The 27,839-nt window shown below is 41.4% G+C and overlaps 2 protein-coding genes across 3 annotated transcripts in view; one reads left to right on the forward strand and one right to left on the reverse strand.

The window, feature by feature from the left end:
* SLC39A9 (solute carrier family 39 member 9) overlaps positions 1-15,000 on the reverse strand; it is a 54,335-nt gene extending 39,335 nt beyond the window's left edge. The window contains exons 1-2 of one of the 2 annotated variants that reach the window (XM_007535319.3): positions 13,990-15,000; positions 436-544 (exon numbers count right to left, since the gene is read on the reverse strand). In XM_007535319.3, the coding sequence (XP_007535381.1) occupies positions 436-544; positions 13,990-14,085 (205 nt within the window). In that variant the 5' untranslated portion in view covers positions 14,086-15,000. The remainder of the gene's footprint in view (positions 1-435; positions 545-13,989) is intronic. The other variant, XM_060174766.1, reaches the window with a different exon arrangement.
* Positions 15,001-15,133: 133 nt separating this feature from the next.
* On the forward strand, positions 15,134-27,004 carry ERH (ERH mRNA splicing and mitosis factor). The gene is made up of 4 exons (XM_016193533.2): positions 15,134-15,285; positions 18,440-18,527; positions 24,002-24,122; positions 26,495-27,004. Exons 1-4 carry the CDS (start codon positions 15,283-15,285, stop codon positions 26,595-26,597), a joined length of 315 nt encoding a protein of 104 aa, XP_016049019.1. The 5' UTR covers positions 15,134-15,282; the 3' UTR covers positions 26,598-27,004.
* Positions 27,005-27,839: the final 835 nt, after the last annotated feature.

The raw sequence follows: 27,839 nt of genomic DNA on the forward strand, positions 1-27,839 counted from the left end.
TTAAATTCAGGCATTATTACAAATAAATCTTTTTTTAAAAAAGATTTTTATTTATTTATGAGAAAGATAGGAGGAGAGAGAAAGAACCAGACATCACTCTGGCACATATACTGCTGGGGATCGAACTCTCTCATGCTTGAGAGTCCAAAGCTTTATCACTGCGCCACCTCCCGGACCACACAAATAAATCTTAAATGTCATCATGAACTAGGCGATTCCACTCACAGATTAATTAGGATATATTCAGTGTCAAGGATGTCAAAAGATACATTTTAAAGAACTTTTCCCAGGATAGCACTCTTGGCAAACAGGAACTGTGTTCAGAAAAAGAAAAGAAAAGCAACACACTAAACTTATGCTTATACCCGTTACACCCCCGCCCCCACACACACCCCAGGTCAATAACATATCGCAGAGAAGGGCCTTCTTTCTCACCCTCAAGAATATCTTCATAAAGTGCGTGTACTCCTTCTGGCACGATGACTGCCAGAGCAGTTCCACAGAGGAGGCCGGCACCCAAAACAGTCACCAGTTTTAGTCGCTCCTGGGAAGAAGACATAAGAAACAGCTCATAAGGTTAATGAATGAATGAGAAAATATTTTTGACAGTGTAATCAAGGCTGTGAGCTCATTTGTGAGATCAAAATCTACAGAGGCCAATGGACCTGAAAATGAAGTTTTCAAGAACCAATGCCAATTAAAAGAAGCAGGTGCCATTTTTAACTTACCAGATTGGCAACAGGTTGGGAAAATCTACCTCTTATACATAATAGGGAAAAATCAAGCATACCTGTCTAACACTGAAAGAAATATAAGTTGCTGTAACACATCTGGATCACAATTTATATTTTAAGCCTCAAATATGTGAATTCTTTGATCCAGCAATTTCCCTTCTAGAACTCCATCCTAAAAAAAGAAAGAACTGGGAGTCGGGTGGTAGTGCAGCAGGTTAAGCGCAGGTGGCACAAAGCACAAGGACTGGCATAAGGATCCCGGTTTAAGCCCCCGGCTCCCCACCTGCAGGGGAGTCGCTTCACAGGCGGTGAAGCAGGTCTGCAGGTGTCTATCTTTCTCTCCCCCTCTGTCTTCCCCATCTCTCTCCATTTCTCTATGTCCTATCCAACAATGACGACTTCAATAACAACAACAATAAAACAACAAGGGCAACAAAAGGGAATAAATAAATATTTAAAAAACAATTAATAAATAAATAAAAGAACTGTGCAAAGACAACCACTATACTTTTGAGAGTACATATTTAAAATAGCCTACAGGTTCAAGAAAGGAGAATGGTGAAATGAACTATGATACCTCACAATAAATACATAAGTCAGTTATTAAATAGGTATGATGCACTGCTATGAGGGGAGAGGTGGTAGCAAATAACATGTATTGGTAATTCCATATTTTTTAATAAAGTAAATATTTTTTATATATTTATTTATTTTCCCTTTTGTTGCCCTTGTTGTTGTAGCTATTACTGTTGTTGTTATTGATGTCGTTTTTGTTAGATAGGACAGAGAGAAATGAAGAGAGGAGGGGAAGACAGAGAAGGGGAGAGAAAGGTAGACACCTGCAGACCTGCTTCACTGCCTATGAAGTGACTCCCCTGCAGGTGGGGAGCTGGGGACTCGAACTGGGATCCTTACACCAGTCCTTGCGCTTAACCCTCTGTGCTACCGCCCAACTCCCGTAATTTCATATTTTTTATAAAAAGTACTTATACACATAAATAGAACACATGCAAACTAACAAAATTTTATTTTGTAGCATAAACATATTTGTAACATAAATTATTACTCATACAGTGAAAGTGTGTTTAGAGATGGGGTTGGTAAACAGCAGAGCACATCTGTTTTTCCGACCATGTCCAAAGAACTGAGTTTGAGTCCCTGGTCCCCGCCTGTAGGGGGAAGCTTCATAAACAGTGGTGTAATGCTGCAGGTCTCTCTGTCTCTACAAGGAAGAAAGGAAGGAAGGAAGGAAAGAAGGAAGGAAGAAAGGTTGGGCCACAAATAGTGCAGGCACTGAGCCCTAGTGATCACCTTAGTGGCCAAAAAAATTAATCAGTAAATTAATTTAAAAATTAAAATAAATGAAGAGGAGGTGGGGAAAAGGAAAATGTGTTTAGTTCAATGCTAACATGTTCTATAGTAACTACTGAGTAAGACTTGTAAGCAAGAAATTGATGAACAAGAGCCACAACACCTGGGATACAGGAAAACAGATTTTTTAAAAACAGATAAATAGATTTTATTTCATTTCAATTGAATTTTTAATTCTCTTTTTCTTCTTTTTTTTTTTTTAAACCAGAGCACTGCTCAGATCTGGCTTATGGTGGTGCAGGGGACTGAAACTGGGACTTTGAAGCCTCGGGTATAAGAATTTGTTTATATAACCATTATGCTAAATATCCCCACCTGGAAAAGAAAATTTAAAAAAATTATTCATTACTGGATAGAGACAGTGAGAAATTGAGAAGGGAAGGAGAGATGGAGATGGAGAGTGACATCTGCAGCTCTACTTCACCACCCGTGAAGCTTTCCCCCTGCATGTGGGGACCAGAGGCTTGAACCTAGATCCTTGCAATTAACCAGATGTGCCACAGCCTGACCCTGGAAAACAGAACTTTTTCTTGATGTATCAGACCCAGATTGGCTCACACATTTCTTTCTGGGCCCCAATTCTCAGTGAAGGTTTTCTTTTCTATCATAACACAAGCACAGAGAGAGGCTGGGTAATGATTCACAAATTTTGGGTTGAGTGCAAGCAGGTCATAAGAAAGAACAGGTTAAGAGCAAGGCACAAATATAAAAACCCTGTGGTGAAGGGGAGGGTGGCCATTGGGCTTCCTGGTGCCACGGGGGGGGAGGGGGGGATGGTACACAGTCATTTGGTGATGGGAATGGTGTTTATGTACATTCCTATTAAAGTGTAAACATAGAAACCACTATTTAATTAATATGAGAGAGAAAAATTGATCATATGTCTACAACTTCTTAAAACACAGACTGAGTCTTTAATACATAGGCTGAGTCTCTGATATGTGGACTCCCTCAGAAGCCTAGACCAGGGAGAACAGAAGCTATATACAAGATGTTGGGTATTATATTCCAAACCCTAACAAAGGGACTTTCCAAAGTTAACCCAATCACCAAATAATGTGATGATAACAGTAACTATCCATTGTTTTCTTGAACCCTAAGACAACAGGAACCTCACATTTCCACTACAGAGCCTATATTTCCCCTAGTCCTGGAACCTTAGGGTGGGGCCCACTTTCCTACATGTTGCTCTCAATTCAAATAAAATAATATTACATCCGCGGATCACAACCTAATCAACGCAACGAGTGCCACCACAACATGCTTCACTTCAGACTGTATCCAGAGACTTCAGGTGTGGAATGACAACCCTTCAGCTTCATCACTCGGGTGAGACCTTTCCTTTCACAGTATTCTCTAATTCCATTCCAGGTGGCCCACTCCCCAATAAAGTCCCCAAACCTAGATATAGTCCAGGTCCCCTGAGATAGAGCATAGGTTCACACGTGCCCATAAACTAGGGGAAAAATATATACCTGAAAGCAAAAGTACACAAGAGCATGCAGGGAATACCCGCCAACACCTCATCTGCACTATTTCAGTCTTTAGGTCCATGATTGTTCAACAGTTTGTTTGGCTTTGTATGTTAACTCTCTTTTCAGCCACCAGGTTCTGGATGCCAGCAAGATGCTGACCAGACTTCCCTGGACAGACGACCCCATCAATGTGTACTGGAGCTCCATTTCCCCATAGCCCCACCCTACTAGGGAAAGAGAGAGGTAGACTGGGAGTATGGACCAACCAGTCAACGTCCATGTTCAGCGGGGAAGCAATTACAGAAGCCAGACCTTCCATCTTCTGCAACCCACAACGACCCTGGATCCATGCTCCCAGAGAGATAGAGAATGGGAAGGCTATCAGGGGAGGGGATGGGATATGGAGATCGGGTTATAGGAATTGTGGAACTATACCCCTCTTATTCTATGGTTTTGTTAATGTCTCCTTCCTTAAATAAAAAAATAATAATAATTAAAAAAAAAGAAAGAGCGCGTTAGTAAAAAGTTAACAGCTTAAAAGCTCTCAAGGCCATGCAAACACTATAAATGGAGGGGGGTTAAACTTGGAATTTATAAATGTCCTCTGGATCTGGTACAAATATTCACAATTATTTTTATTTTATATCAGATTGACATACAAAATGCTGTTGCTACTTATATACAATTTTAAGTATGAACCCCCTGAGAAACCACCATGACAATCAATGTCATAAATGTCTATATTTTTAACTCAATTTTTTTTTGTTTTACCCAGTGAAAGACTGACATCTAATATACATAATATAAGAGATTATGTTTCAAAGTCTCTTAAACATATAAATGTATTCTATATGGCTTCTGGAATCTTAGCAGTATGAAAAGTGGGTTAAAAAACTACCGGAGTCGGGTGGTAGTGCAGTGGGTTAAACACACATGGTGCAAAGCACAAGGACCGGCATAAGGATCCTGGTTCGAGCCCCCGGCTCCCCACCAGCACGGGAGTCGCTTCACAGGCGGTGAAGCAAGTCTGCAGATGTCTGTCTTTCTCTCCCTATCTCTGTCTTCCCCTCCCCTCTCCATTTCTCTCTGTCCTATCCAACAATGATGACATCAATAACAACAATAATAATAACTACAACAATAAACCAACAGGGCAACAAAAGGGAATAAATATTTAAAAAAAAACAACAAAACTACCAAGGGGGGGGTAGTTGTATATGTTGCAAGTGAAACAGTTTTGATGGCTTACTGGTATATCGGGTACTCTGTCTTTCTTAGTGACCTTTATGAGGATAGGAAATATAGTAGTGCCTGTATTCACCTTCTAATACAGTGACAGTGAGACTGAGTGTGTACACATACACACGCGTATGTACTGTCTCTACGGGGAAATGAGTTCTCAGCTGAGATACTTTAAGTACCACCACCCCCATGTTTGGGAGGAAGGGAAGGGGTACATATCTCAGTGTCTCTACTGAACACAGAGGGACTACTGCTGCATTGCCAGCACCAACTAAAACTTGCCCAACAGCAAGAAGGGAATCCGCCCACCCCTAACACACAAGCTAGGTCAGCCCTTCTACACTCAGGATGGCCATCAGCTACTTAAAAACAGGATTCTGAAAGAACTCAGTGGCTGGGGCACTGACTTGGAAGAATGACTCCATGTCAAAGTGAACAACTCGGTACCTGAACTATTTTCTGTAAAATAAGAATATTTCTACATGTCTTATGACAACAGAAGAGAAAGTGGTTGAAGCTCTTTGGGAAAGTTACACCAAACAACCGTTGTGACTACTTTTAAGTTTTAATTCAAAGATGTTCTAAAAAACCTTTGTTCTCTTCCAAGTCACTAAGTTCACAAAAGCACTGCTAATCACTTCATTCAGGAAACTAACTGTCATAGATTGGAGAACACATGAAAAACAACCGTATTTTGAATAGCAGGTGACCGTGGTAACTAGTAAATCTTTTCATCATCCTAAACAATTCCTAAGAGTCACTTTACTTTTCTCATCAGGGTTATTTCTGGGGCTCAGTGCCTACACAGTTCCACCACTGCTGGTGGCCTCTCTGCCTCCCCCCCACTTCTAATAGAGACAGAGAGAGACACCTGCAGTTCTGCTTTTTTTTTTTTTAATTGGGGGATGCTTTTACAGTTGTCAGTAAATGCAATAGTTTGTACATGCAGAACATTTCTCAGTTTTCCATATAACAATACAACTGCCACTCGGTCCTCTGTCATCCTTTTCCAGGACTTGTACTCTCCCCCGACCCCAGAGTCTTTTACTTTGGTGCAAGCAGTTCTGATATTTTGCTTGTGAAGCTCAGGTCTTTAATCATTGTAGCATGTGCACTTTCTCAGATGTGCTACTGCCTGACTCCAAAGTGACCTTTGCTTTTTAGGGTAAAGCAGTGAAATGAAACTAAGAATATATTTCAGTTTAGGGACCTGATATGGTATGTCCACAATTCAAAGTACTAAAAAAAAAAAAAAACACTAGAAAACTCTCCTGTTAGCATTTTGACTATGCTCTATGTTTAGAAATGGAAATAAAATTTTGCAATTTAACAGAAAATAAGGTGTGACGGTAGGAAATATATGTATGTACATAAAAGAGTTAACTGCCTCAAGAATTACTTGGTTGGCTGGGGGCTTGGCAGTGGTGCACACAGTTAAGCACATATAGTACAAAGCACAAGGACCTGTGTAAGGATCTGGGTTTGAATCCCGGCTCCCACCTGCAGGGGGACGCTTCACAAGCATCTGCAGGTGTCTATCTTTCTCCCTTGCTATTTCCCCTCCCCTCTCAATTTCTCCCTGTTCTTTCCAATAAAATGGGAAAAATGGCCACCAGGAGCAGTGGATTCATAGTTCTGGCACCAAGTCTCAGTGATAACTCTAGAAGGTAAAAAAAAAAAAAATTACTTGATTGGTAGCTCACATCATATACAAAAATATATTCTTTGTTGTTGTTCTTAGGGCTTCATCACTTTGGGTTGACTTTTTCAGAGAAATAGACAGACAGACAGATCACAGCACCAAAGCTTCCCCAGTGTGTGTGTGTGTGTGTGGGGGTGTCGGGCTTAAAGCTGAGTCAAGTGAACAGCAAAGCAGTATCCAGGTGTGCTATTTTGCTAGTCCCCAAACTTTACTCTTGATGGGTAATATACTTAAACTATCAAACCTAAGTTTTAAAGGTTCTGGAAGATGTGGTCTGGGGAGGTGACTCAGTGGATTAAATGTTGGACCCGCAAGCACTGGGGCACTAATCTTGGGCAAAGTAAACTAAAGTTATATTATACTGCTTCCCCCAGGACATTCCACATCCAATGACTAGTTCAGCAACTATACTTTTGTGTAATTTAATAGAACTGAAAAAATATATATATATATGTGTGTGTGTTAACATGCATCTCTTATTTTAAGACTGCTCTCATCAAAGTCCTAGGCAGTGAGGAAGGGATACAGAATGACCAACACCCAGCACACTACCGTTTTCTCCAGTGTGAATCAAGTCTGAACAAGACTCCACACAGCCCATTGGCAGTCTCACTGACTTAAGAACCAAAGTGCTGATGAAAAGAAAGAAAGCAGCAATTTCTGAGATACAACAACTGCCTTCAACCAACAAAGACTTTCTCCATATGCTCACAAACCTGCTTCTAGGACATACTTCCTAATGCCAATATCCACTTAGTCTTCACTACGATGCAGTAAAGCTTTCTGCCTCTTAACGTAGCAATTGTGGGACCCCAAGCTAGTTCAGTTCTCTGAAAGAAACACTACTGCAATTACGAGGGCTCCTATTGTGGCTATTCTGCTACTCAGGCTTTCCTGTAGCAGCACTATGTGTATTAGTACACTTAGCACAGAGCTACTTTTTTTTTTTTTAAGCCAGACCACTGATCAGCTCTGGCTTATGATTGATGGTGAGGAGGGGGTGTGTGTGGGGATTGAACCTGGAACTTTGGAGCCTCAGGCATGAAAGTCTCTTTGCATAACCATTTTGCTATCTACTGATGCCCAAAGCAACTCTTTAAGCACTTGTCTGTATTGTCTGTAAGTGTGTGTGTGTGTGTGTGTGTGTGTGTGTGTGTGTGTGTAGCTTTTAAGTTCTCTCCCCTGTTTGTACAAGGAAAACTTAAGATACTTAAAAGATTCAAGAAAATAACACTATAATTTCTGCCAATTTGCCAATGGCCTGTAGGCTTTCCCTTTCCTCGTTCACTTGGCATAATGCTGCTCAACATGTTCTAGGAGGTAACCAGTCATGTTTTATTAATGCTACTTCCTCCAGCCTTAGAAAACAAGACAAATGTGTCTTTCTGTATGACTTCTAAGGAATTAAATAAATGTAATCCTTAATATTGCTAGATGTGACAATAAGTAAATAAATGAATCCCATGCTGGAAAAGAGCCAGGGAAAACACTGTCAATAAATATATCATTAATAGGTAAGGTCAAAAACAAAAAGAAACAAAAAAAATAGGTAAGGTCAATTGAATGAACAAAGAAAAATCAATCAGGCCAGGTATGAGTGATGGGTGCAAGGTGCAATTGCCCAGGAAAAAGGAAAGCAGGAAAATGTCAGGCCCTGCCCCCACCTGCTCTGGCAGAGGAGATAGCATAATGGTTATGCAAATGACTTTCATGCCTGAGGCTTCAAGATCCCAGGTTCAATCCCCAGTACTACCATTAGCCTGAGCTGAGAGGTGTTCTGGTATACATTAATTAATTTTTATTTATTTATTTATTTTTTTTTTAAATTATATTTATTTTCCCTTTTGTTGCCCTTGCTGTTTTTGTTGATGTCGTTGTTGGATAGGACAGAGAGAAATGGAGAGAGGAGGGGAAGACAGAGAGGGGAAAAGAAATATAGACACCTGCAGACCTGCTTCACCACTTGTGAAGCGACTCCTCTGCAGGTGGGGAGCCGGGGGCTCGAACCGGGATCCTTACTTCAGTCCTTGCACTTTGTGCCACGTGAGCTTAACCGCTGTGCTACCGCCCAACTCCCACATTAATTAATTTTAAATGAAATTACCTTAATAAAGCTTAAAAATATTTAAGTGGTAGTCTTCTGAAAATCTGACCATTTTGACTTTATATATATGTGTGTGTATATATATATCTGTATATATATATATATATATTTATTTTCCCTTGTTTTTTATTGTGGTTATAGTTATCATTGTTGCCGTCATTGACATCACTGTCAGGGCAGAGAGAAATGGAGAGGGGAGGGGAAGGGAAGACAGAGAGGGGGAAAGACAGACAGACACCTGCAGACCTGCTTCACCGCCTGTGAAGCGACTCCCTGCAGGTGGGGAGCCGGGGGCTCGATGCAGGATCCTTACACTGGTCCTTGAGCTTTGCACCATGTGCGCTTAATCCGTTGCGCTACCACCCGACTCCCCATTTTGACTTTTTATTGCATGGCATCTTTAACAAGTGTGCTGGAAAGTATAGTTGGCAGAACTGACTGGACAACTGTAACAACTTGTGACGTTACTTAATGATAATCCTGGCACATACCACATGCCGTTATTTATGAGATCATAAGAGCCTATTTGTCAGCCTCCTAAGTCCACATGTACTGTTTGGCATGAAAAACTAATAACAGATATATATGCCTGTTTAAATGTTAAACAGTTCAGAAAAACAATGCTGAGAAGGTATTTTATATTTAAGTGTTGTTGATACATACTTTTAATGTATAGTGATTTTTTTTTTTGTCTCCAGGGTTATTGCTGGGGCTCGGTGCCTGCGCTACGAATCCACTGCTCCTAGAGGCTATTTTTTCCCATTTTGTTGCCCTTGTTGTCATTATTTTTATTGTTGCCACTGATATTGTTATTGTTGGATAGGACAGAGAGGGGGAAAGACAAACACTTGCAGACCTGCTTCACTGAACTCCCAACTGCAGGTGGAGAGCTGGAGGCTCGAACCCGGATCCTTATGCTGGTCCTTCCACTTTGCGCTACAGTGCTCTTAACCCACTGCGCTACAGCCCAATCCCCTAATGAATAGGGATCTTTAAGGAAACCAAACAAATAATAACACAATTGCAGTACTGTGCATATTGTCATGACAAAAAAAAATCATTTCATTGGTAAAAAATTAATAAAGGATATATTTTAATCTATCAAATTAGCAGTTTTAAAATTAACAATGATAATACACAGTGTGAGAATACAGTGTGATTTGTATTTATTATAAAAATCTAGCAATACAAACAATCTTTTTGGGTAATATTTCATTTATTTTAATGAGAGAAATACAGAGAGATCAGAACATTGCTCAGCTCTGGCTTGTGATGATGCTGGGGACTGAACCTGACATTGTAGAGTCTCAGGCATGAAAAGCTTCTGCACAACCATTATTACATCTCCCCAGTGCACAAACTGAGAATCTTAAGCATATTCATTCACGGGAGTCGGGCGGTTGCATAGCAAGTTAAGCACATGTGGCGTGAAGTGCAAGGACCGGTGTGAGGATCCCGGTCGAGCCCCTGGCTCCCCACCTGCAGGGGAGTCGCTTCACAGGCAGTGAAGCAGGTCTGCAGGTGTCTGTCTTTCTCTCCCCCTCTCTGTCTTCCCCTCCTCTCTCCATTTCTCTCTGTCCCATCTAACAACGACAACATCAATAACAACAATAATAACTACAACAATAAAAAACAACAACAGCAACAAAAGGGAAAATAACTATTTAAAAAAAACAGCATATTTATTCACATTCTTTTCCTGCATCTTCTCACTGCCCGCTCTCTCCAACCCCAACCATGCTGCTTCTCCCTGGACCTGAACGTATGTTCTCATGGCCCGGCCACAATGACTAGCCTAGCTTTTCCCCATTGCCTGTTTTGCTGTACCTAAATAACCACAATATAGTAAACTCCCCATTTGTTTAAACCCCCCCCAAAATAATATTTATTCACTTTTGCACTATTATTCCAGTCACTCAACATTTGACATCATATATCTGCCACTTGGAGCATTTATCTTACTTCAGGTCTCTTTGCACAGGAAATTTCAGAGTTTGAGAAGCGCTGTGCCAGAAATGGGGACAGAGATCAAATACAGATCATGACCAAAGTTCTGCTAGAAATCTGCACTCTTGCAGGTGTCTTCGCAAGCTGTTCAGAATCATACAGCAGAGAAGCACTATACAGGAAAGGGAGAGGGAAGGAGTGGATACCATTGGAAAGGAATTCTCCACTGAGAGCTAGAGAAGCTGGGAAGACTGGCAGGTGTTTGGGACTTGAAAAGCTCCTTGCAGAGGAGAAGGTGGACACTAGGAGGCCAAGCTGGAGAAGACACCAGCAGCACAGCTGTCTGCACAGGGGAGGCCAATGCACTGCAGAAGCGGGACACAGAACAGGTGCCTGCATAGATGCTGGTTGCAGAGAAGCCTGCTGAGCAAGCACGGCCAGAACTACAAGGAGACTCTTACAACTTCTCTCTAGTGCCCTCTATTCATCAAGCATGGTGCCAGCTGGCAAAGAAGAAACATTTAAAGGGCCCAGATCTAGTTTTGCAAAGTAGTCAATGAAGAGTGATTTGGAACTGAGAGGCAATAAATTGAGTACTGATATATACTAGCCTGCTGGAGTTGCATGAAGAAGATAACATACACGGGAGCTGCGGGAGAGCCAAGGCCAGCAGAGAGCAAATGATCGTCTACTTAGTTTAAGCAAAGAGCTTCCTGGACCTTTAGATTAGTGAGGTGTCTGGGAGGACAAGGTCTGCACAACAGAGCAGCTCCCAATACTTTCCTCCTGCATTTTTATTGCAGTAACTACTATCAGGCACTTTCTATGCCACACATGTTCTATTATAAGCACTTTGAATATATTAACTCATTTAATCCTCACAACAATTCTATGAAGTAGGTATTCTCACTTTATAACAGAACCATAGGAAGTCAAGCAACTTGCCCAGACTCACACAGTCAGTAAACAGCAGAGCTTTGAACTTAGAAGCATAAGGTCCTAAGTTCAACCTCTGGCCCCACATATGCCAGAGTGCTGCTCTGGCATCTCTTCCTCTTCCCTTTATATCAAATGCGATAAATAAATTTTTTCTTAAAAAATAAAAGAGATGGATGGGGGAGACATTATAATGGTTATGTAAACAGACTCTGATGCCTGAGACTCTGAGGTCCCAGGTTCCATCTCGAGGGCCATCATAATAAGCCAAAGCTGAGCAGTGCTCTGGAAAATGACATTAAAGATAGTACTAGCTTAGCAGATATTTTCGTATCTTCTTTATGAAGTTTTATTTTAAAAAAAGGAAAGTGTTTGGACTGTGTGTCAAACTGACTTTTTGTGTTCATTTATTATTTGTTAATCCTGCGGACTGAACTCATAAGCTCAAGCATTTGTTCGACTGCTGAGTCACCTCTCTGGTCCCCTAGATTGAAAATCAAACTGACATAAATCTTTTTTTTTTTTTTTTTATGAGAGCACTGTTTGGCTATCATTTATAAAGGTACCGGGGATTTAACTTGCGATTTTGGAGCCTTTTTGCATAACCACTATACTTTCTCTCCCACCCCACTTAATATTTTAGAAAAAAAAAAACTTTTAAGGAAGATAACAATCAATCACACTGTATTAAGATTTTGCTGATTCAAGCTTTATCAGACAAAAGTCCCTAAAAACAGTAACTTTATTAGAAAATAATCTGAGCAAAAGCAAAGTTACTAGTTTCCAAAAATAAGTTACAGAAAATACAAAGTTTAAAATGTTAGAATTTGGAAATGAAGTCCCCAGTAGGCATGAAGTTCAGTGCAGAAGAAAATAAAATTTTAATATACCGAACAATATGAAAGTCTTTAAAAACACAAGTCTGTAAAATCTACTTCAGAAAGAACTGAGTGTAGGGGACTTCCAGAGGTGTGGCCATGGTGTAGCAAAAAGAAGTGTATTGCTGGGCAAAAAAAAACACATGATGAACAAATCAGATGCAAACCTTTGATTTCAAGTTATACTACCTGACTCAGGCTAATTCCTTTCAAAATTAGCACATTACTAAATTAATCTCTTTAAAGAAAGAGTAGCAGGGCGGAGGGCAGATAGCATAATGTTTATTATGCAAAGAGACTCTCCTGCCTGAGGCTCCAAAGTCCCGGGTTCAATCCCCAGCACCACCATCAGCCAGAGTTTGAACAGTGCTTTGGTTTTAAAAAAAGAAAAGAGTAGCACTGGGAAGGCATGAAGGCAAAATAAGGGAAGGTTTCATATTAAAGGACTGTAGCAATCCACTACTACTAGTCTGCACATTATTGAGGAAACAGGGAAAAAAAAAAAGCCAGTAATTAAACATTCTTCAGGCTAGGTTACTATTCAAGCTTAATAGATTTACCATAACAGAGAGCAACTAGGAACTGTGTTGAATATCTATACCAATGCTCTTACTGCTGGAAAGAAAGGTGAATTAAGAACTACCTAGTGATCTGGGAGGTGGTGCGGTAAGTAAAGCATTGAACTTTCAAGCATGAGGTCCTGAGTTCAATCTCTGGCAGCACATGTACCAGAGTGATGTCTGGTTCTTTCTCTCTCCTCATATCTTTCTCATTAATAAATAAAATCTAAGTACCAAAAAAAACAAACAAAAAACTACCTTTCCAAAAAAAAACACACCGAATATAACAGGGCCAGGAAGATAACACAATGGTTATGAAAAATGATTTTCATGCCTCAGGCTCCAAGGCCCCACCCAGGTTCAATCCCCACAAGCCAGAGCTGAGCAGTGATCTGGGAAAACACACACAGAGACATTACAATATATTGATTTCAATTTATGTTGTCAAATAACATTCTCCTTTTAGGGTTCTGACCCCTTGATTCTGTTAAACTTGTGGAAATCAAAATAGTATAGTGGAACTTCCGTGGAAAAAAATGTCAACTTTCTGCATGCATAACACAGGATCTTCAGTGGCCCCACCCACCTCAAATTAAGAACCCGAGAGCTGAATGTGAAGTTTGCTTCTATTATTAAAAGTTATGCTGGGAGTCGGGCTGTAGCGCAGTGGGTTAAGCGCAGGTGGTGCAAAGCCCAAGGACCCGCGGAAGGATCCCGGTTCGAGCGCCCGGCTCCGCACCTGCAGGGGCGTCGCTTCACAGGTGGTGAAGCAGGTCTGCAGGTGTCTGTTTTTCTCTCCCCCCTCTCTGTCTTCCCCTCCTCTCTCCATTTCCCTCTGTCCTATCTAACAACGACGACATCAATAACAACAACAATAAAAAACAACAAAGGCAACAAAAGGGAAAATAAATATAATTTTTTTAAAAGTTATGCATAAGAGTGTTAACTCTGCCAAGAACTGTAGCAGCAGCTTCCCTCTACAATGTCACTACTTCCCAGCAACCTTCCCAAAAGTTTGTAGAAAGTTGAGAATATCTTACCTCTGAAAAATTAACAGCCAAAGGAATGATTCCAGCCACGTAGCAGCCCACCAACATAGCCAGAGACAACAAACTGATGGAGAAGAAGTCATCCATTCTGCGCTCCTTTATCCACCCACCACTACCAGACTAAAAATTGTCAGTGGCTTCCAAAGGTGATTTAGGTGCTTAAGCGCCTGTGACGAAGCCCAGGTAACGAGTGGGTTTCCCAGGTCCTTCGTAGCCCCACCGGCCGATCTGTTCGCGAGGCACCTTGCTCCTGAACGCAGCTGGAGACGGCCCCTTTCTGCTGATATTAGCACCAAAGAGAACTTTCAGCAAGCAACCTTAGGCTTCTGTCCCTAGATTTTCAGATGCCAGTCACTAGATTTTCGTGAGTTCGAACAGTGAGAGGTGGGCAAAGTCAATGGAGAAAAATCTGCCAGTGGACGTTGGAAGGAGGGCGACACAACGGGTCCGGTCCCCCCTATCAAAACGAAAAAAAAGAAAAAACCGCCCCAGGTGACAGAAAGGAAACGGAAGACAACTCAAGCGAATGTTTGTTCTGCCCGCACCCCTGGCTCCCCCGGGCAGCCCCGCCGGTGATTCCCCCTCCAGGGCTGGGACCAGCCCACCAGTCCCGAAAAACTCTTCTCCGAATGTAGAATAGGGAAAAGGAGTTCTGTAAATCCCCACGTTAAGGTCGTTAAGGTTCAGCAGCAAAGCTGATACAAAGCTGTCTCTGCCCTACAACCGGTATTGTCCCTACTACTCCACTCAGCCGGGCCTAGACCCGAAGCCGCCAGTACTACAGCTGCCATGGCCGCCAAGTGGCACCTCCTCATTACATGCACTTCCGGATTGTCTCACAGTCGCCTCCTTTAGAAGGACACTTCCGGGTTGCAACCGACCTATAGCCCGGGATTTTCATACCGCCATTTTTGAGTCGGGCAGATGAAAGATAGCTCATGTCGCTGTCCCTACCGGTGATCATATTAGCCGTGTGTCTGAGAACGAAAGGACAGAGCACAACGTCTTGAAATAAAAAATGACTCTGTACCGATCTCCGAAACATTCCCCGTGTACGTCCCTGCCCTTATCCAAGATGGCTGAAACAGAGTCAGTCCCTGCTAGCCGTCCGGCCGCTAGCCGGAAATCTGTGCGTCTCGATGGTCCCAAAACCCTTTACGCCGTGCGACTCTGACGACTTCCGGCGGCTCCTCTCGCGGGGATTGGCTGTTGGCGGCGTTGCGGCTTAGCTCGTGTGCGGCGGCGGTGTCTGCGGCGGCTGCAACGAAAGAAGAGTTTGGCGCCATGGTAAGAAAGGCCTTCGTGGCTCTCCGGGTTTCCCGGTTTCCTGGAGGGCTCCGGCCGCTCTGTTTTTCACCCACGCTTTCCAGCTCGGCTGTGCAGCCTCCGGGCCCCTCCATTTCGGGGCTTCCATCCCCACCCCCTTCCTCGTCGCGGAGACGCGAGGCCTGGCGCTAGGCCCCGGAACCCGGGTCCGCCCTGCCGCGGCGGCCGCTGCTGCTCCGCGAGGCGCGCGGTTCCGGGGCGCCGCTTCCTCCCCGCCCGGCCGGGGCCGCGAGCCTGCAGCCAGAACAATGGCCCGGGACTTTTAGCGGCCCTGCTCCCCAGGCTGACACATTTCCCGATTTTTCTTGCATGCAGCTCGTGGGCCAGGGAGGGTTGTCTTTGCAGTCTACTTGCTCCGCGTGTCCTTTGGGTTTTGTGTCTGTGACCGCCGGCCGCGTGTTTTCAGATCACCTGGCTCCTGTTTGCTAAGAGCAAGGTGCCTGCCTGGTGTAAGGCTTTCTCCCAGCCGTCGGCCCTCGCTCTTAGTGATCATTTATTTTCTGGGGGTTAAGAATCTAACCTGGATGGTAGCAGCTGGGTGGGATTTTTGTCTGCCTTCCTTCCTTCCTTTTTTTTCAAATCCACAAAGGGAAGATGCAACCCGCCAGGTGTCGTTTTCCGATTGTTGCGATTGTCCTTCAGTGATGTGGCCTCTTTGAACGAGGAGCTTTACCGGGCGGTTATTTTCTAAATTGAGATAGAATAAAATAAAAAAGAGTTGTCATTAGGTGTTTTTTTCTTAGAGAGGCACCCGGACACTGTTCCAGCACACGAGGTGCTGTCTCCCCCCCCCCCCCCAGCCGCAATGAGTCGCGAGGTCTCGGTGCTCGACTCAGAGTCTCCCAGAGAGGAGGGACTGGACGATGCAATTTCCAGTTCCTTCTAAAAAGTCAACACGTAGTATTTCTGGTTTTCTGGACCACAAGAAGAGGCCATGCAAATTTCATCATGTGGCGAAATAAAACGCATCCGTCTTTCCAGTAATAAGCCAGATTACTTTCCTCTCCGTGAATCGCAGCTGCCTGGTGATCAGCGACAGGAGCCATTTTACTAATTGTGCTTAACTCCTCCACCCCATCCCCCCGTTTGGATTTTACAATCTTATTTTTCTGTTGTAGCAACTAGACAGGATTTTTTTTATCTGTATATTCTCCCCCAGACAAAGAAAACAAGACAAAACCAAACTGCCTAGACAACGGGAAAAAAATTGTTATTTTATTTTTTTTCTTTTTAGTAAACCCCTGAAAGTAGGCAGTGCCGATAAGAAAGTGACTGAGCTGCCAAGAAGGCTGGCCTGGGAAGGTATCAGTTTTGCTAAGTTTGAGCCACACCCCCACTGCACTGGGGAGAGCTTCAGTGCTGTGGGGTCTGTCCCTCTGTCAGGAAATATCACCAGGAGTGAAGCTTCAGTGACTCTTCCCACCCCAATCAAAATTAATAGGGTAGCACTGCCACAGAAGAAAGAAAATGACCATTGTGTGTCCGGGCACATTGTCCATTGCACAGAATTATCAGAATTTAGAAATAATCTCAGGTGACACCGTGTGGGGGTGGGCAGATCGTCTGATGTCTGGGTGGGGTGGCTTGTGTGCAGCCCAGGCTTGAGCCCCAGCACCACTTGGAAGGTGCTGTGATACTGGCACGATGGTGTCCCTATCTGAGTTTAAAAGTGACCCCAGAAAGAATGGAATTCATCAGTTTTGTAAACTTGGATGTTTTACTGTAGTTCTTAGTTTGTAGTCCTTGTCTGGGGGGGTAATAAGTATTGAAAATAAGTGAACTTTGTCAGTGGTTCGTTTTAAGCCTAGGTTTGAAAAGGCAACATTGTTTTGCTACGCCCCACCTTTACTCTCATAACTAATCCGTTAATTTGCCTTAGAGTAAGATGAAAATTAGCATAGTGATAATAGGCATTCCTGGTGTATTGGCAATCCTTATTGCAGGAATAGTTTAAGATAGTTTGGGGAAGGTCCTGTCTTTAAGAGATTGAACAGGAATTAACCTAATGGTTAGGCAAAGAGACTAATGCCTGAGACTCCAAAAGTCCCAGGTTCAATCCTCTGTACCACCATAAACCAAAACTGAGCAGTGCTGTGGTTAAAAAGAGAGGGGGGTTGATTTATTATCCACAAATGGTGGTGGTGGGAAATTTGAGCCAGAGAAATGACTGAGTAGAATGTTTGCCTTGCTGTGTCTTTGGCACAGGTATGAGCCCAGGCATCATGAGGGAGGTGCTAGAGTGATGTGGAGCATCTTTGGTTGTTGAATCTTGGGGCTGGCTGTGAGGGCACCAGGGTCACAGATCAAGTAAGTTGCTGATGATCCTGGCACAGTACAGCTTCTGCAGCACGCATCGGCCAGCCCAATGTGTAACAGTGCCGAGGTTGAGAAATAGCATCGTTAAACAGCGTGTGCCTGTGCCCTGTGATCATTGGATTATTTTGTGTGAATCTAGTTTTTAAAAAGTATAATGATTTGGGCCCTACTCCCAGGTTATAGTGGTTATACGCCTGGACTTACATGCCTGAGGCTCAGAGGTCCCAGGCCTGTCTCCCACTAGCCTCTCCATTATAAGTCAGAGCTAAGAGCACTGTTATAATCTTTAAAAAAAAAAAAAAAAATCCCAGGAAGTGATTCATCTACTACATGTACAGTGTAAGGATTTTCTAGGGTAATAACTAATATTTTTGTGCAAAGACAGAAAAATAACATTTCTCAAATTTTTTGTGGTGATGCTTCCTTTATTTTTTCCCTTCACCAGCCAACATTTGAGTTTGCATTAGCATTAGGAACTTAGAATTTAAAGATAGAAAGTGCTGATGGAGACAGAAAACAGGTTATGATTAAGTTGGGAAAACACACACATTAGTAAAAGGCCGTTTGTGCTGAATACAGGTAATGCAGAAAAGCAACCATTAAGAACTGGAGACAGAACTTCTGGAGGACTTGAATCTGTCTGCTGCTGCCACACTTGGAAGAGGCCTGAATGTTATGGGAGAGCAACGACTTAGTCTTTTAATAACCAGTAATGCGAGCTGTATCATGTTTATGTCTTACTAGGAATTTCTCAAATATGATTTAGAAGTTTAATTTGACATTGTGTTTTTCCATGCAGTCTCACACCATTTTGTTGGTACAGCCTACCAAGAGGCCAGAAGGCAGAACTTATGCAGACTACGAATCTGTGAATGAATGCATGGAAGGTGAGCAAACTAATTAAAAGATAAAAATGTTTTCCCCCTGACATCAGCTACTAGAATGTCTCACTTAAGAGGTGGGCCTTTTCTTATTTCTTGAACTCCAATTTTGAGCCAGGGATGTATGTATTTAAAAACCAGGTTTGGATATTTGAATGTTAATTAGGAGGCTAGTGGTGGTGCACCTGGTTGAGTACACATGCTACCATGCACAAGGACCTAGGTTCAAGCCCCCATCCTACCTGTGGGCGTGGAAAGAGTTTCACAGGGGTGAAAAGCAGTGCTTCAGGTCTATCTTCCCCTTTCATCCCAGTTTCTGTCTCTATCCAATAAAGTGAGTAATTAAATAAAAAATAAATGTTAATTATGTTAACATTTCCTGCAGCAATTACTTTTAAAAAATGCTGGGACTGGGAAGACAGCATAATGGCTTTGCAAAAATGACTTTCATGTCTGAGGCTCTGAGGTGCCAAATTTAATCCCCAGTACCACCTTAAACTAGAGTTTAGGAGTTCTTTGGTTGAAAAAAAAAAAAAAAATCAAAGCCATGGAACTGGGGAAAGTGCAGTGGTAGCACACAGAACTTACCTATAAGAGGTCCCAACCAGAGCACTGCTCAGCTATGATGGCTTAATGGTAGTGCTGGGGATTGAACCTGGGACTTTTGTTGCCTCTGGCTTGAAAGTCTTTTTTGCATAACCATTATGCTAACTCCCCAGTCCAGTTTTGATACAAAATGTCTTTTTTGTATTATTTACACTGAGCACTGTAGAGTTTTGGGTTGCATTCATAACTTAATTGTTGGCTTATTAAATAAACATTAAAAGCCATTTTGAAGTAAAGTTATAGTCCATCACAGTGTTGGGAAATAAAAGTCAGTATAAGTATATAGGTATAACTTACCACACATTTGTACCTTATATCCAGGCTACCATCAAATCCTGCTCTCATTTGAGGAAGAAAAAAAGAGCTGTTTTTCTCTTTTACAGGTTCATTCCACTCACTGGCAGACTTATTTGCCAGTACGAGGCTCTATACACATGGTGCCTTAGCAGATACTCGTCTGTCCTCTGCTGATTTTAGTGAAATCTAGCCTCTTTTTTAAATAAATAATAGTGGGAGTCAGGCGGTAGCACAGCAGGTTAAGCGCACATGGCACAAAGTGCAAGGACCAGCATAAGGATCCTGGTTCGCGCCCCCAGCTCCCCATCTGCAGGGGAGTCGCTTCACAAGTGGTGAAGCAGGTCTGCAGGTGTCTCTCTCCCCTTCTCTGTCTTCCCCATCTCTCCATTTCTCTCTGTCCTGTCCAACAACATCATCAGTAACTACAACTAAAGCAACAAGGGCAACAAAAGGGAATAAATAATTAAAAAAATAAATAATAGTATACTTTATTCCTTTTTTTAATATTTATTTATTCCCTTTTGTTGCCCTTGTTTTATTGTTGTAGTTATTATTGTTGTTGCTATTGATGTCGTCGTTGTCAGATAGGACAGAGAGAAATGGAGAGAGGAGGGGAAGAGGAAGGCCTGACTTCACACATGCACAACACATACTTTACCAGTAAGCACCTAGTAATATTTTTTTTAAGTTAGTCCAGATATTTTTGTAGTCTGACAAATTATCTGCAGAGTGGTTGTATCGTTTTGTATTCCTGTCAGGCGTGAATCAAAGTTTCCTTTTGCTCTGTGCCCTAGATAGCATTCAATGTCAGTGTTTTGGATTTTTCCATTCTAATAGGTGTATAGATAGTGACATCCTGTTTTACTTTACAATATTTTAATGACATGATGCTGAATGTTTTTTTTCTTTGTCATTTGCATACCTTATTTGCTAAGGTGTCAGATCTTTAGCTGGGTTTTGTTTTTTTTGCCAGCAGAATTGTCACTGGGGCGCCAGACCTGTACAATTCCTGTGCTCTTGTGTGCTCTTCATCTCTTTAGATGGAGAAAGTAAAGACATCACAGCACTGGTCCACTTGTGGCCTAACCCAATACAAGTGCTCTTAAGTGGTGGAGGCTCAAACCACATGGCAAAGTGTGTGTTGTCACTTTGAATTAAATTGTTTCTTTAAAAATGTTTTTATTGCTACTGCCACTAGAATTACCGCTAGGGCTCAGTGCCTGCATGGTGAATTCACTGCTCCCAGTGGCTTTTTTTCCCTTTTTTTAATTTGATAGGATAGAGAGAACATGAGTGGGGAGGGGGAGACAGAGTCTGACACCTGCAGCCCTGCTTCAGTATTTCTCACTATTTGTGAAGCTTCTCTACTGTGGGTGGGGAGCAGCGTGGTTTTGAGCTCAGGTCTAAGCACATGGTAGTGTGTGTACGCAACTTACTCTTTAGCTAAGGAGTACTTTGTATAACTGCAGTAGTAGTTCTGTATCAGGTTTAGTTGGCACAGATTTTCTACCAGTATCTGGTTTGTCTCTTCACTTTCTGTCCTCTGATGCAGGAAAGGCTTCAATTTTAATGCAGTCTAGATTTATATATATTTTTATATATTTTTCCATTTTGTGGTTTTGATGTGTCTTTTTAAGGGCTTTATACTTTGGTGTTGTATTTAGGGCTCTGGGCCATTTTGAGTGAATGCGTATGGTGTTCTGTCAATAGTGTGGTTCCCTTGCTTTAGTTTTACATGCAAACATACTGATGTCCTAGCTCCACTGTTAAAAGACTAAGGGACACTTCCACTGTCCCCTCCATTGATTGTCTTGGTGCCCTTGTTGAAAAACCATCAGCCATATATATGATATGATAAAAAATTTCTCGACTCTGCTGTTGATTTGTATGCCTATCCTTCTGCATAAGCAGGACCACATTATTTTGATTGCTGGATTGTAGCTGGTGGTGTATCCAGTTGAGTGCACATATTCCCATGCACAGGCACCTGCCTGGGGCTACCCTCTCCACACTCCTCACCTGCGGGGGGCGGGGGTGGGCTTCACCAGCAGGGAAGCAGATCTGCAGGTGTCTCACTATCTCCCCTCCCCTCTCAGTTTCTTTCTGTCTTATCAAATAAGACAAAATAAGGATTTAAAAAAAGCCACTGGGAGCCCCGGCAGTAACCCTGGTGGCAATAAATAAATCTGGGCATTGAGAAACATAGGGCTTACGGTCAATATGGCCACAGACTAGCAACCACACTGTGCTTCTGCAGCCAGCAATGCAACAGAAGCCATAGCGCACCTGAATCAGACAATTTAGAAACAGCTCCGGGGCCCCAGATGAACTAGGAATTGAGAGGTATGACTCTTGCAACTTTGTTCTAGTTGTTCAAGATTTGTTGTATTACAAGCTTTGTCAAATATTCTGGGTCACTTGTGTTTATTTATTAAATTTAGGATAAACTTGTCAGTTTCCTGATAAGTAACTTACTTTCAATGACACTTTATAATTTTCAGTGTATGTATTTATTTACACTGAGGCTTTGTGATCCCTTTTATATTGGAAAACCTGGATAAAACCTATAATATCATGACTATTATATGACAAAGTAATTAAAGTTCTAATTGGGGAATTAATGTTTTACATTCAACAGTAAGTACAATAGTTTGTACATGCATAACATTCCCCAGATTCCCATATAACAATACAACCTCCACTAGGTCCTCTGAATCCTTCCTGGACCTGTATTCTCCCCACCCGCCCCCCTCAGAGTCTTTTACTTTGGTGTGATACGCCAATTCCATTTCAGGTTCTACTTGTGTTTTCTTTTCTGATCTTGTTTTTCAACTTCTGCCTGAGAGTGAGATCATCCCATATTCATCCTTCTGTTTCTGACTTATTTCACTCAACATGATTTTTTCAAGGTCCATCCAAGATCGGCTGAAAACGGTGAAGTCACCATTTTTTAGAGCTGAGTAGTATTCCATTGTGTATATATACCACAACTTGCTCAGCCACTCATCTGTTGATGGACACCTGGGTTGCTTCCAGGTTTTGGCTATTACAAATTGTGCTGCCAAGAACATATGTGTACACAGATCTTTTTGGATGGGTGTGTTGGGTTCCTTAGGATATATCCCCAGGAGAGGAATTGCAGGGTCATAGGGTAGGTCCATTTCTAGCCTTCTGAGAGTTCTCCAGACTGTTCTCCACAGAGGTTGGACCAATTGACATTCCCACCAGCAGTATAGGAGGGTTCCTTTGACCCCACACCCTCTCCAGCATTTGCTGCTGTTACCTTTTCTGATGTATGACATTCTCACAGGAGTGAAGTGGTATCTCATTGTTGTCTTTATTTGCATTTCTCTGACAATCAGAGACTTGGAGCATTTTTTCATGTGTTTCTCAGCCTTTTGGATCTCTTCTGTGGTGAATATTCTGTCCAAGTCCTCCCCCCATTTTTGGATGGGGTTATTTGTTGTCTTGTTGTTGAGTTTGGCAAGCTCTTTATATATGTTGGTTATTAAACTCTTATCTGATGTATGGCATGTAAAGATCTTCTCCCATTCTGTGAGGGGTCTGTTGGTTTGGGTAGTGGTTTCTTTTGCTGTGAAGAAGCTTTTTAATTTGATGTAGTCCCATAGGTTTATACTTGCCTTAGTCTTCTTTGTAATTGGATTCGTTTCACTGAAGATGTCTTTGAAATTTATGCAGAAAAGAGTTCTGCCAATATTTTCTTCTAAGTATCTGATAGTTTGTGGTCTAACATCCAAGTCCTTGATCCACTTGGAATTTACTTTTGTATTTGGTGAAATACAGTGGTTCAGTTTCATTCTTCTGCATGTTTCAACCCATTGTTTCCAACACCATTTGTTGAAGAGACTCTGCTTTCCCCATTTATTAGTCTGAGCTCCTTTGTCAAAGATTAGAATGTCCATAGGTGTGGGGGCTCACTTCTGGGCTCTCAATTCTATTCCACTGGTCAGTATATCTATTCATGTTCCAGTACCAAGCAATTTTGATGACAGTTCGGACCTATAATACAATTTGAGATCTGGGAGTGTGATGCCTCCAGTTCTGTTCTTTTTTCTCAAGATTGTTTTGGCAATTCTAGGTCTTTTCTGGATCCAGATAAACATTTGTAGCATTTGTTCTATTCTCCTAAAAAATGTGGTTGGGATCTTGATGGGGATAGCATTAAATTTGTAGATGGCTCTGGGTAGTATATTCATTTTGATTATGTTAATTCTACTACCCTATGAACATGGAATATCTTTCTACTTCTTTGTGTCTTTTTCAATTTCCTTGAGTAGTGACTCATAATTTTCAGTATACAAGTCTTTCACCTCTTTGGTTAGGTTTACTCCTAGGTATTTTATTGTTTAAACTGTCGTATTTTAATTCAGCTTTATAAAAATACTTGTATATACTGTTTCAGTATACAAGTCTTTCACCTCTTTGGTTAGGTTTACTCCTAGGTATTTTATTGTTTAAACTGTCGTATTTTAATTCAGCTTTATAAAAATACTTGTATATACTGTTCATATCTGACATTTATGCATTTGTAAGATCTGTTTTCTGCTTCCTCTCAGGTGTTTGTAAAATGTATGAAGAGCATCTGAAAAGAATGAATCCCAACAGTCCCTCTATCACATACGACATCAGTCAATTGTTTGATTTTATTGATGATCTGGCAGACCTCAGCTGTCTTGTGTAAGTATTAGCTACCATGTTTCTTAGACCGTTAGCTTTTTTTTTTCTTCAGATTTGTCAGGTTAAACATTTTTCTAACAAACTTATAACAGTTTGTATTGGTGATGTACTTAATGCCATGAATACCAAGGACAGTAAGTATTACATATCTGGGATTTGGGCTATAGTGCAGTGGGTTGAGCGTGGTGCAAAGCACAAGGACCATCCTTAGGATCCCTGTTTGAGCCCCCGGCGCCCCACCTGCAGGGGAGTTGCTTCACAGGCGGTGAAGCACGTCTATAGGTGTCTATCTTTCTCTCCACTTTGTCTTCCCCTCCTCTCTCCATTTCTCTCTGTCCTATCTAACAACGATGACATCAATAACAACAATAATAATAAACTAAAACAACAATTAAAAAATAAAAGGGCAACAAAAGGTAAAATAAATATTAAATAAAGTATTACAGATCTAATTGCAACACTTTTGGAAGAATGTTGAGTGTATGTGTAACTGATAGTACATACCACCTTATAATGAGAGCTATAGTTAGCAGGTGCTTGCACTTTTATTACACACCACACAATGTGTTAGGCCTGTATTATTTTTCAGTGGTAAAAGTCATGTAGGTCTTATAGTTTTTATTGTAATTGCTAATAAAACTCTAGCTACAGCTATTATGCTATGTTGACTTCTAGTCTGTGATCTGTAAAATTCATTGAACAAATATTTATTGAATGCTAACTACAGTATTGTATACACTTCTTTGAGTTGAATTCTTTTATAATAACATAATCTATTCAGTTTATGAAAAGGGTTGAACTGATAGAGTTGAGAGCAGCACCTGGTAGTTGGTGACTACTAGTAGTTAGAGATTATCATTTTAATTTATGCATATGCCACCACCTGGCTCCTATATTTTTTTAATTCTACTTTAGAAATGAAACTTAGCTAAAATGACAGAATTTGATGAATTTTATTTTTCTGGGATAGCTCTAATTTTTAATATTTATTCCCTTTTGTTGCCCTTCTTGTTTCATTGTTATAGTTATTGTTGTTGATGTCATCATTGTTGGATAGGACAGAGAGAAATGGAGAGGAGAGGGGGAGAGAAAGATACAATCCCCTGCATTTATTTTCCTTTTTGTTGCCCTTGTTTTTTATTGATGTTGTTAGGACAGAGAGGAGGAGAGAGAAAGAAAGACGCCTGCCGACCTGCTTCACCTGTGAAGCGACTCCCCTGTAGGTGGGGAGCCGGGGGCTTGAACCAGGATCCTTACTTTTTTCAAAGACAAATTGCAGCTTCACTTCTCATGGCTGCCATACTGTACTTCCACCAGGTGGTGCACATGACTTTGAAATGCTGTGCTTTGTATTTATGTAATCTCTGGCTTTGTATTGACTGCTTGCCGTGTGGTAAACATATGCTTGCTAGGAGGTTTCGTTTTTTCGCTCTAAAACAAAAAATATATATTATATTATATAATATATAATATTTCACCAGTTGTAAGTAAACTACTTAGTAATATTTTGTACCCTGAAGCCTTTGACTATCAGAGTTTTATTGCCAATATTATCCTTTGCGCTCCTGACCCTCCCTTTTTTTTTTTTCTTCTGGTAAATAAGTGCTAAAATTCTTCATCAGCCCTGGTGTTATTTTGAATAGCAAATCATAAACTATAGGTTAAAATATTATACTTGTTAAGGGGAGAAATTTCTTACAGACGTAATTCTAAATAATGAATCTAGCAAAGCTGAAAGTTATACTAGTAATTGGTGGTGGTCTTTGTTTTGTTTTTAAATACTGAACCTTAAAAGTGGTGTGTAAAGAAAGAATTCACATTTCGGGTCATAACCTGTCAAGTACAACAGTACTTCTATTTAATAAAATAACACTGAGCATCTGGCTTGACCTGAGCCTTGCTTCCTTCTACCATTGGTTGATGGTGCTAAGTAGTTTAAAGTTAAAATTGTATAATCATCTCTTTTACTGTTTCATTATGTTTACATAGGAACATGCACATCTACACCATCGGGCAATTATAATTTGGGAGTTTTAAAAATAAGGCAATTGGGAGTTGGGCAATAGTGCAGTGGGTTAAGCACATTTGTTGCAAAGCAAGGGCAACAAAAGGGAAAATAAATAAATATTTTTAAATCCCTTTCAAAAAAAAAAAAAAAACAATTTGGGCCAGGCGGTGGTGCACCTAGTTAAGTGCACACGTTACAGTGCGCAAAGTTCAAGCCCTTGGTGAAGCAGAGCTACAGGTGTCTCTCTGTCTCTTTCCCTATCTCCCCTCTAAATTTCTTTATCTACTAACAAATAAAATGTTTAAGAAATAAAAATATGACAATTTTTCATAGTGACTTTACCTGTTATCTTTCTTTTCCTCAGTTACCGAGCTGATACCCAGACATACCAACCTTATAACAAAGATTGGATTAAAGAGAAGATCTACGTGCTTCTTCGTCGACAGGCCCAACAGGCTGGGAAATAAGCTGGAAGCATGAGGGGCGTGGGGTTGGGTTCAGAACACAGATGTGGACAGCCTCCTATAGTGAAGGTTTTGTATTGCGGTAACCCTGTTTCCCTTGTGGTACATTCTAACCAATACAGACTGTGTTAGAGAAAATGTGAGGATCTTGTTCAAGCTAAAGTCCTCTTGCCCCTTTCTCCCACTTTTTTTTTTACTTCAATCATTTCTATGATGTTTTAGATGGAGGTGATTCTTTGTCAGTTTATGTTGGTTCCAGTCCTTCCAATTGTTCATACCTACTATAATACTCATTACATTAACCCTTCTACAAGGTGGAGTGGGGGGTGGGGGGGTGACAATAGTTCATTGTGTCCTCAAGCTAAAAGTGTTAGTGGAAAAACAAATAAATGTTCTTTAGTTACATTTTCCCTGAGTGATTTTTATTCATTTATTTATTGCCTCTGAATAATGACTGAGAATTAATAGGATTCTATACCAAGGGTCTGAAAAAAAGCTTGACAGATGTGCTAGATGTTTGATTACAGTTTATGTGATGCCAACAAGCTTTTTTAAATTATTTATTTCTTTATTGGGGAATTAATGTTTTACATTCAACAGTAAATACAGTAGTTTGTACATGCATAACATTTCCCAGTTTTTCATATAACAATACAACCCCCACTAGGTCCTCTGTCATCCTTCTTGGGTCTGTATTCTCCCCACCCACCCACCCCAGAGTCTTTTACTTTGGTGCGATATGCCAATTCCAGTTCAGGTTCTACTTGTGTTTTCTTTTCTGGTCTTGTTTTTCAACTTCTGCCTGAGAGTGAGGTCATCCCATATTCATCCTTGTTTCTGACTTATTTCACTTAATGTGAATTTTTCAAGATCCATCTAAGATCAGCTGAAAACAGTGAAGTCACCATTTTTTATAGCTGAGTAGTATTCCATTGTGTATATAACCCACAACTTGCTCAGCCACTCATCTTTTGATGGACCACCTGGGTTGCTTCCAGGTTTTGGCTATTACAAATTGTGCTGCCAAGAACATATGTGTACACAGATCTTTTTGGATGGATGTGTTGGGTTCCTTAGGATATATCCCCAGGAGAGGAATTGCAGGATCATAGGGTAGGTCCATTTCTAGCCTTCTGAGAGTTCTCCAGACTGTTCTCCACAGAGGTTGAACCAATTGACATTCCCACCAGCAGTGTAGGAGGGTTCCTTTGACCCCACACCCTCTCCAGCATTTGCTGCTGTTAC

Source organism: Erinaceus europaeus, chromosome 16 (assembly GCF_950295315.1).
Source record: "Erinaceus europaeus chromosome 16, mEriEur2.1, whole genome shotgun sequence".
In the NCBI taxonomy this organism is placed as follows: Eukaryota; Metazoa; Chordata; class Mammalia; order Eulipotyphla; family Erinaceidae; genus Erinaceus; species Erinaceus europaeus.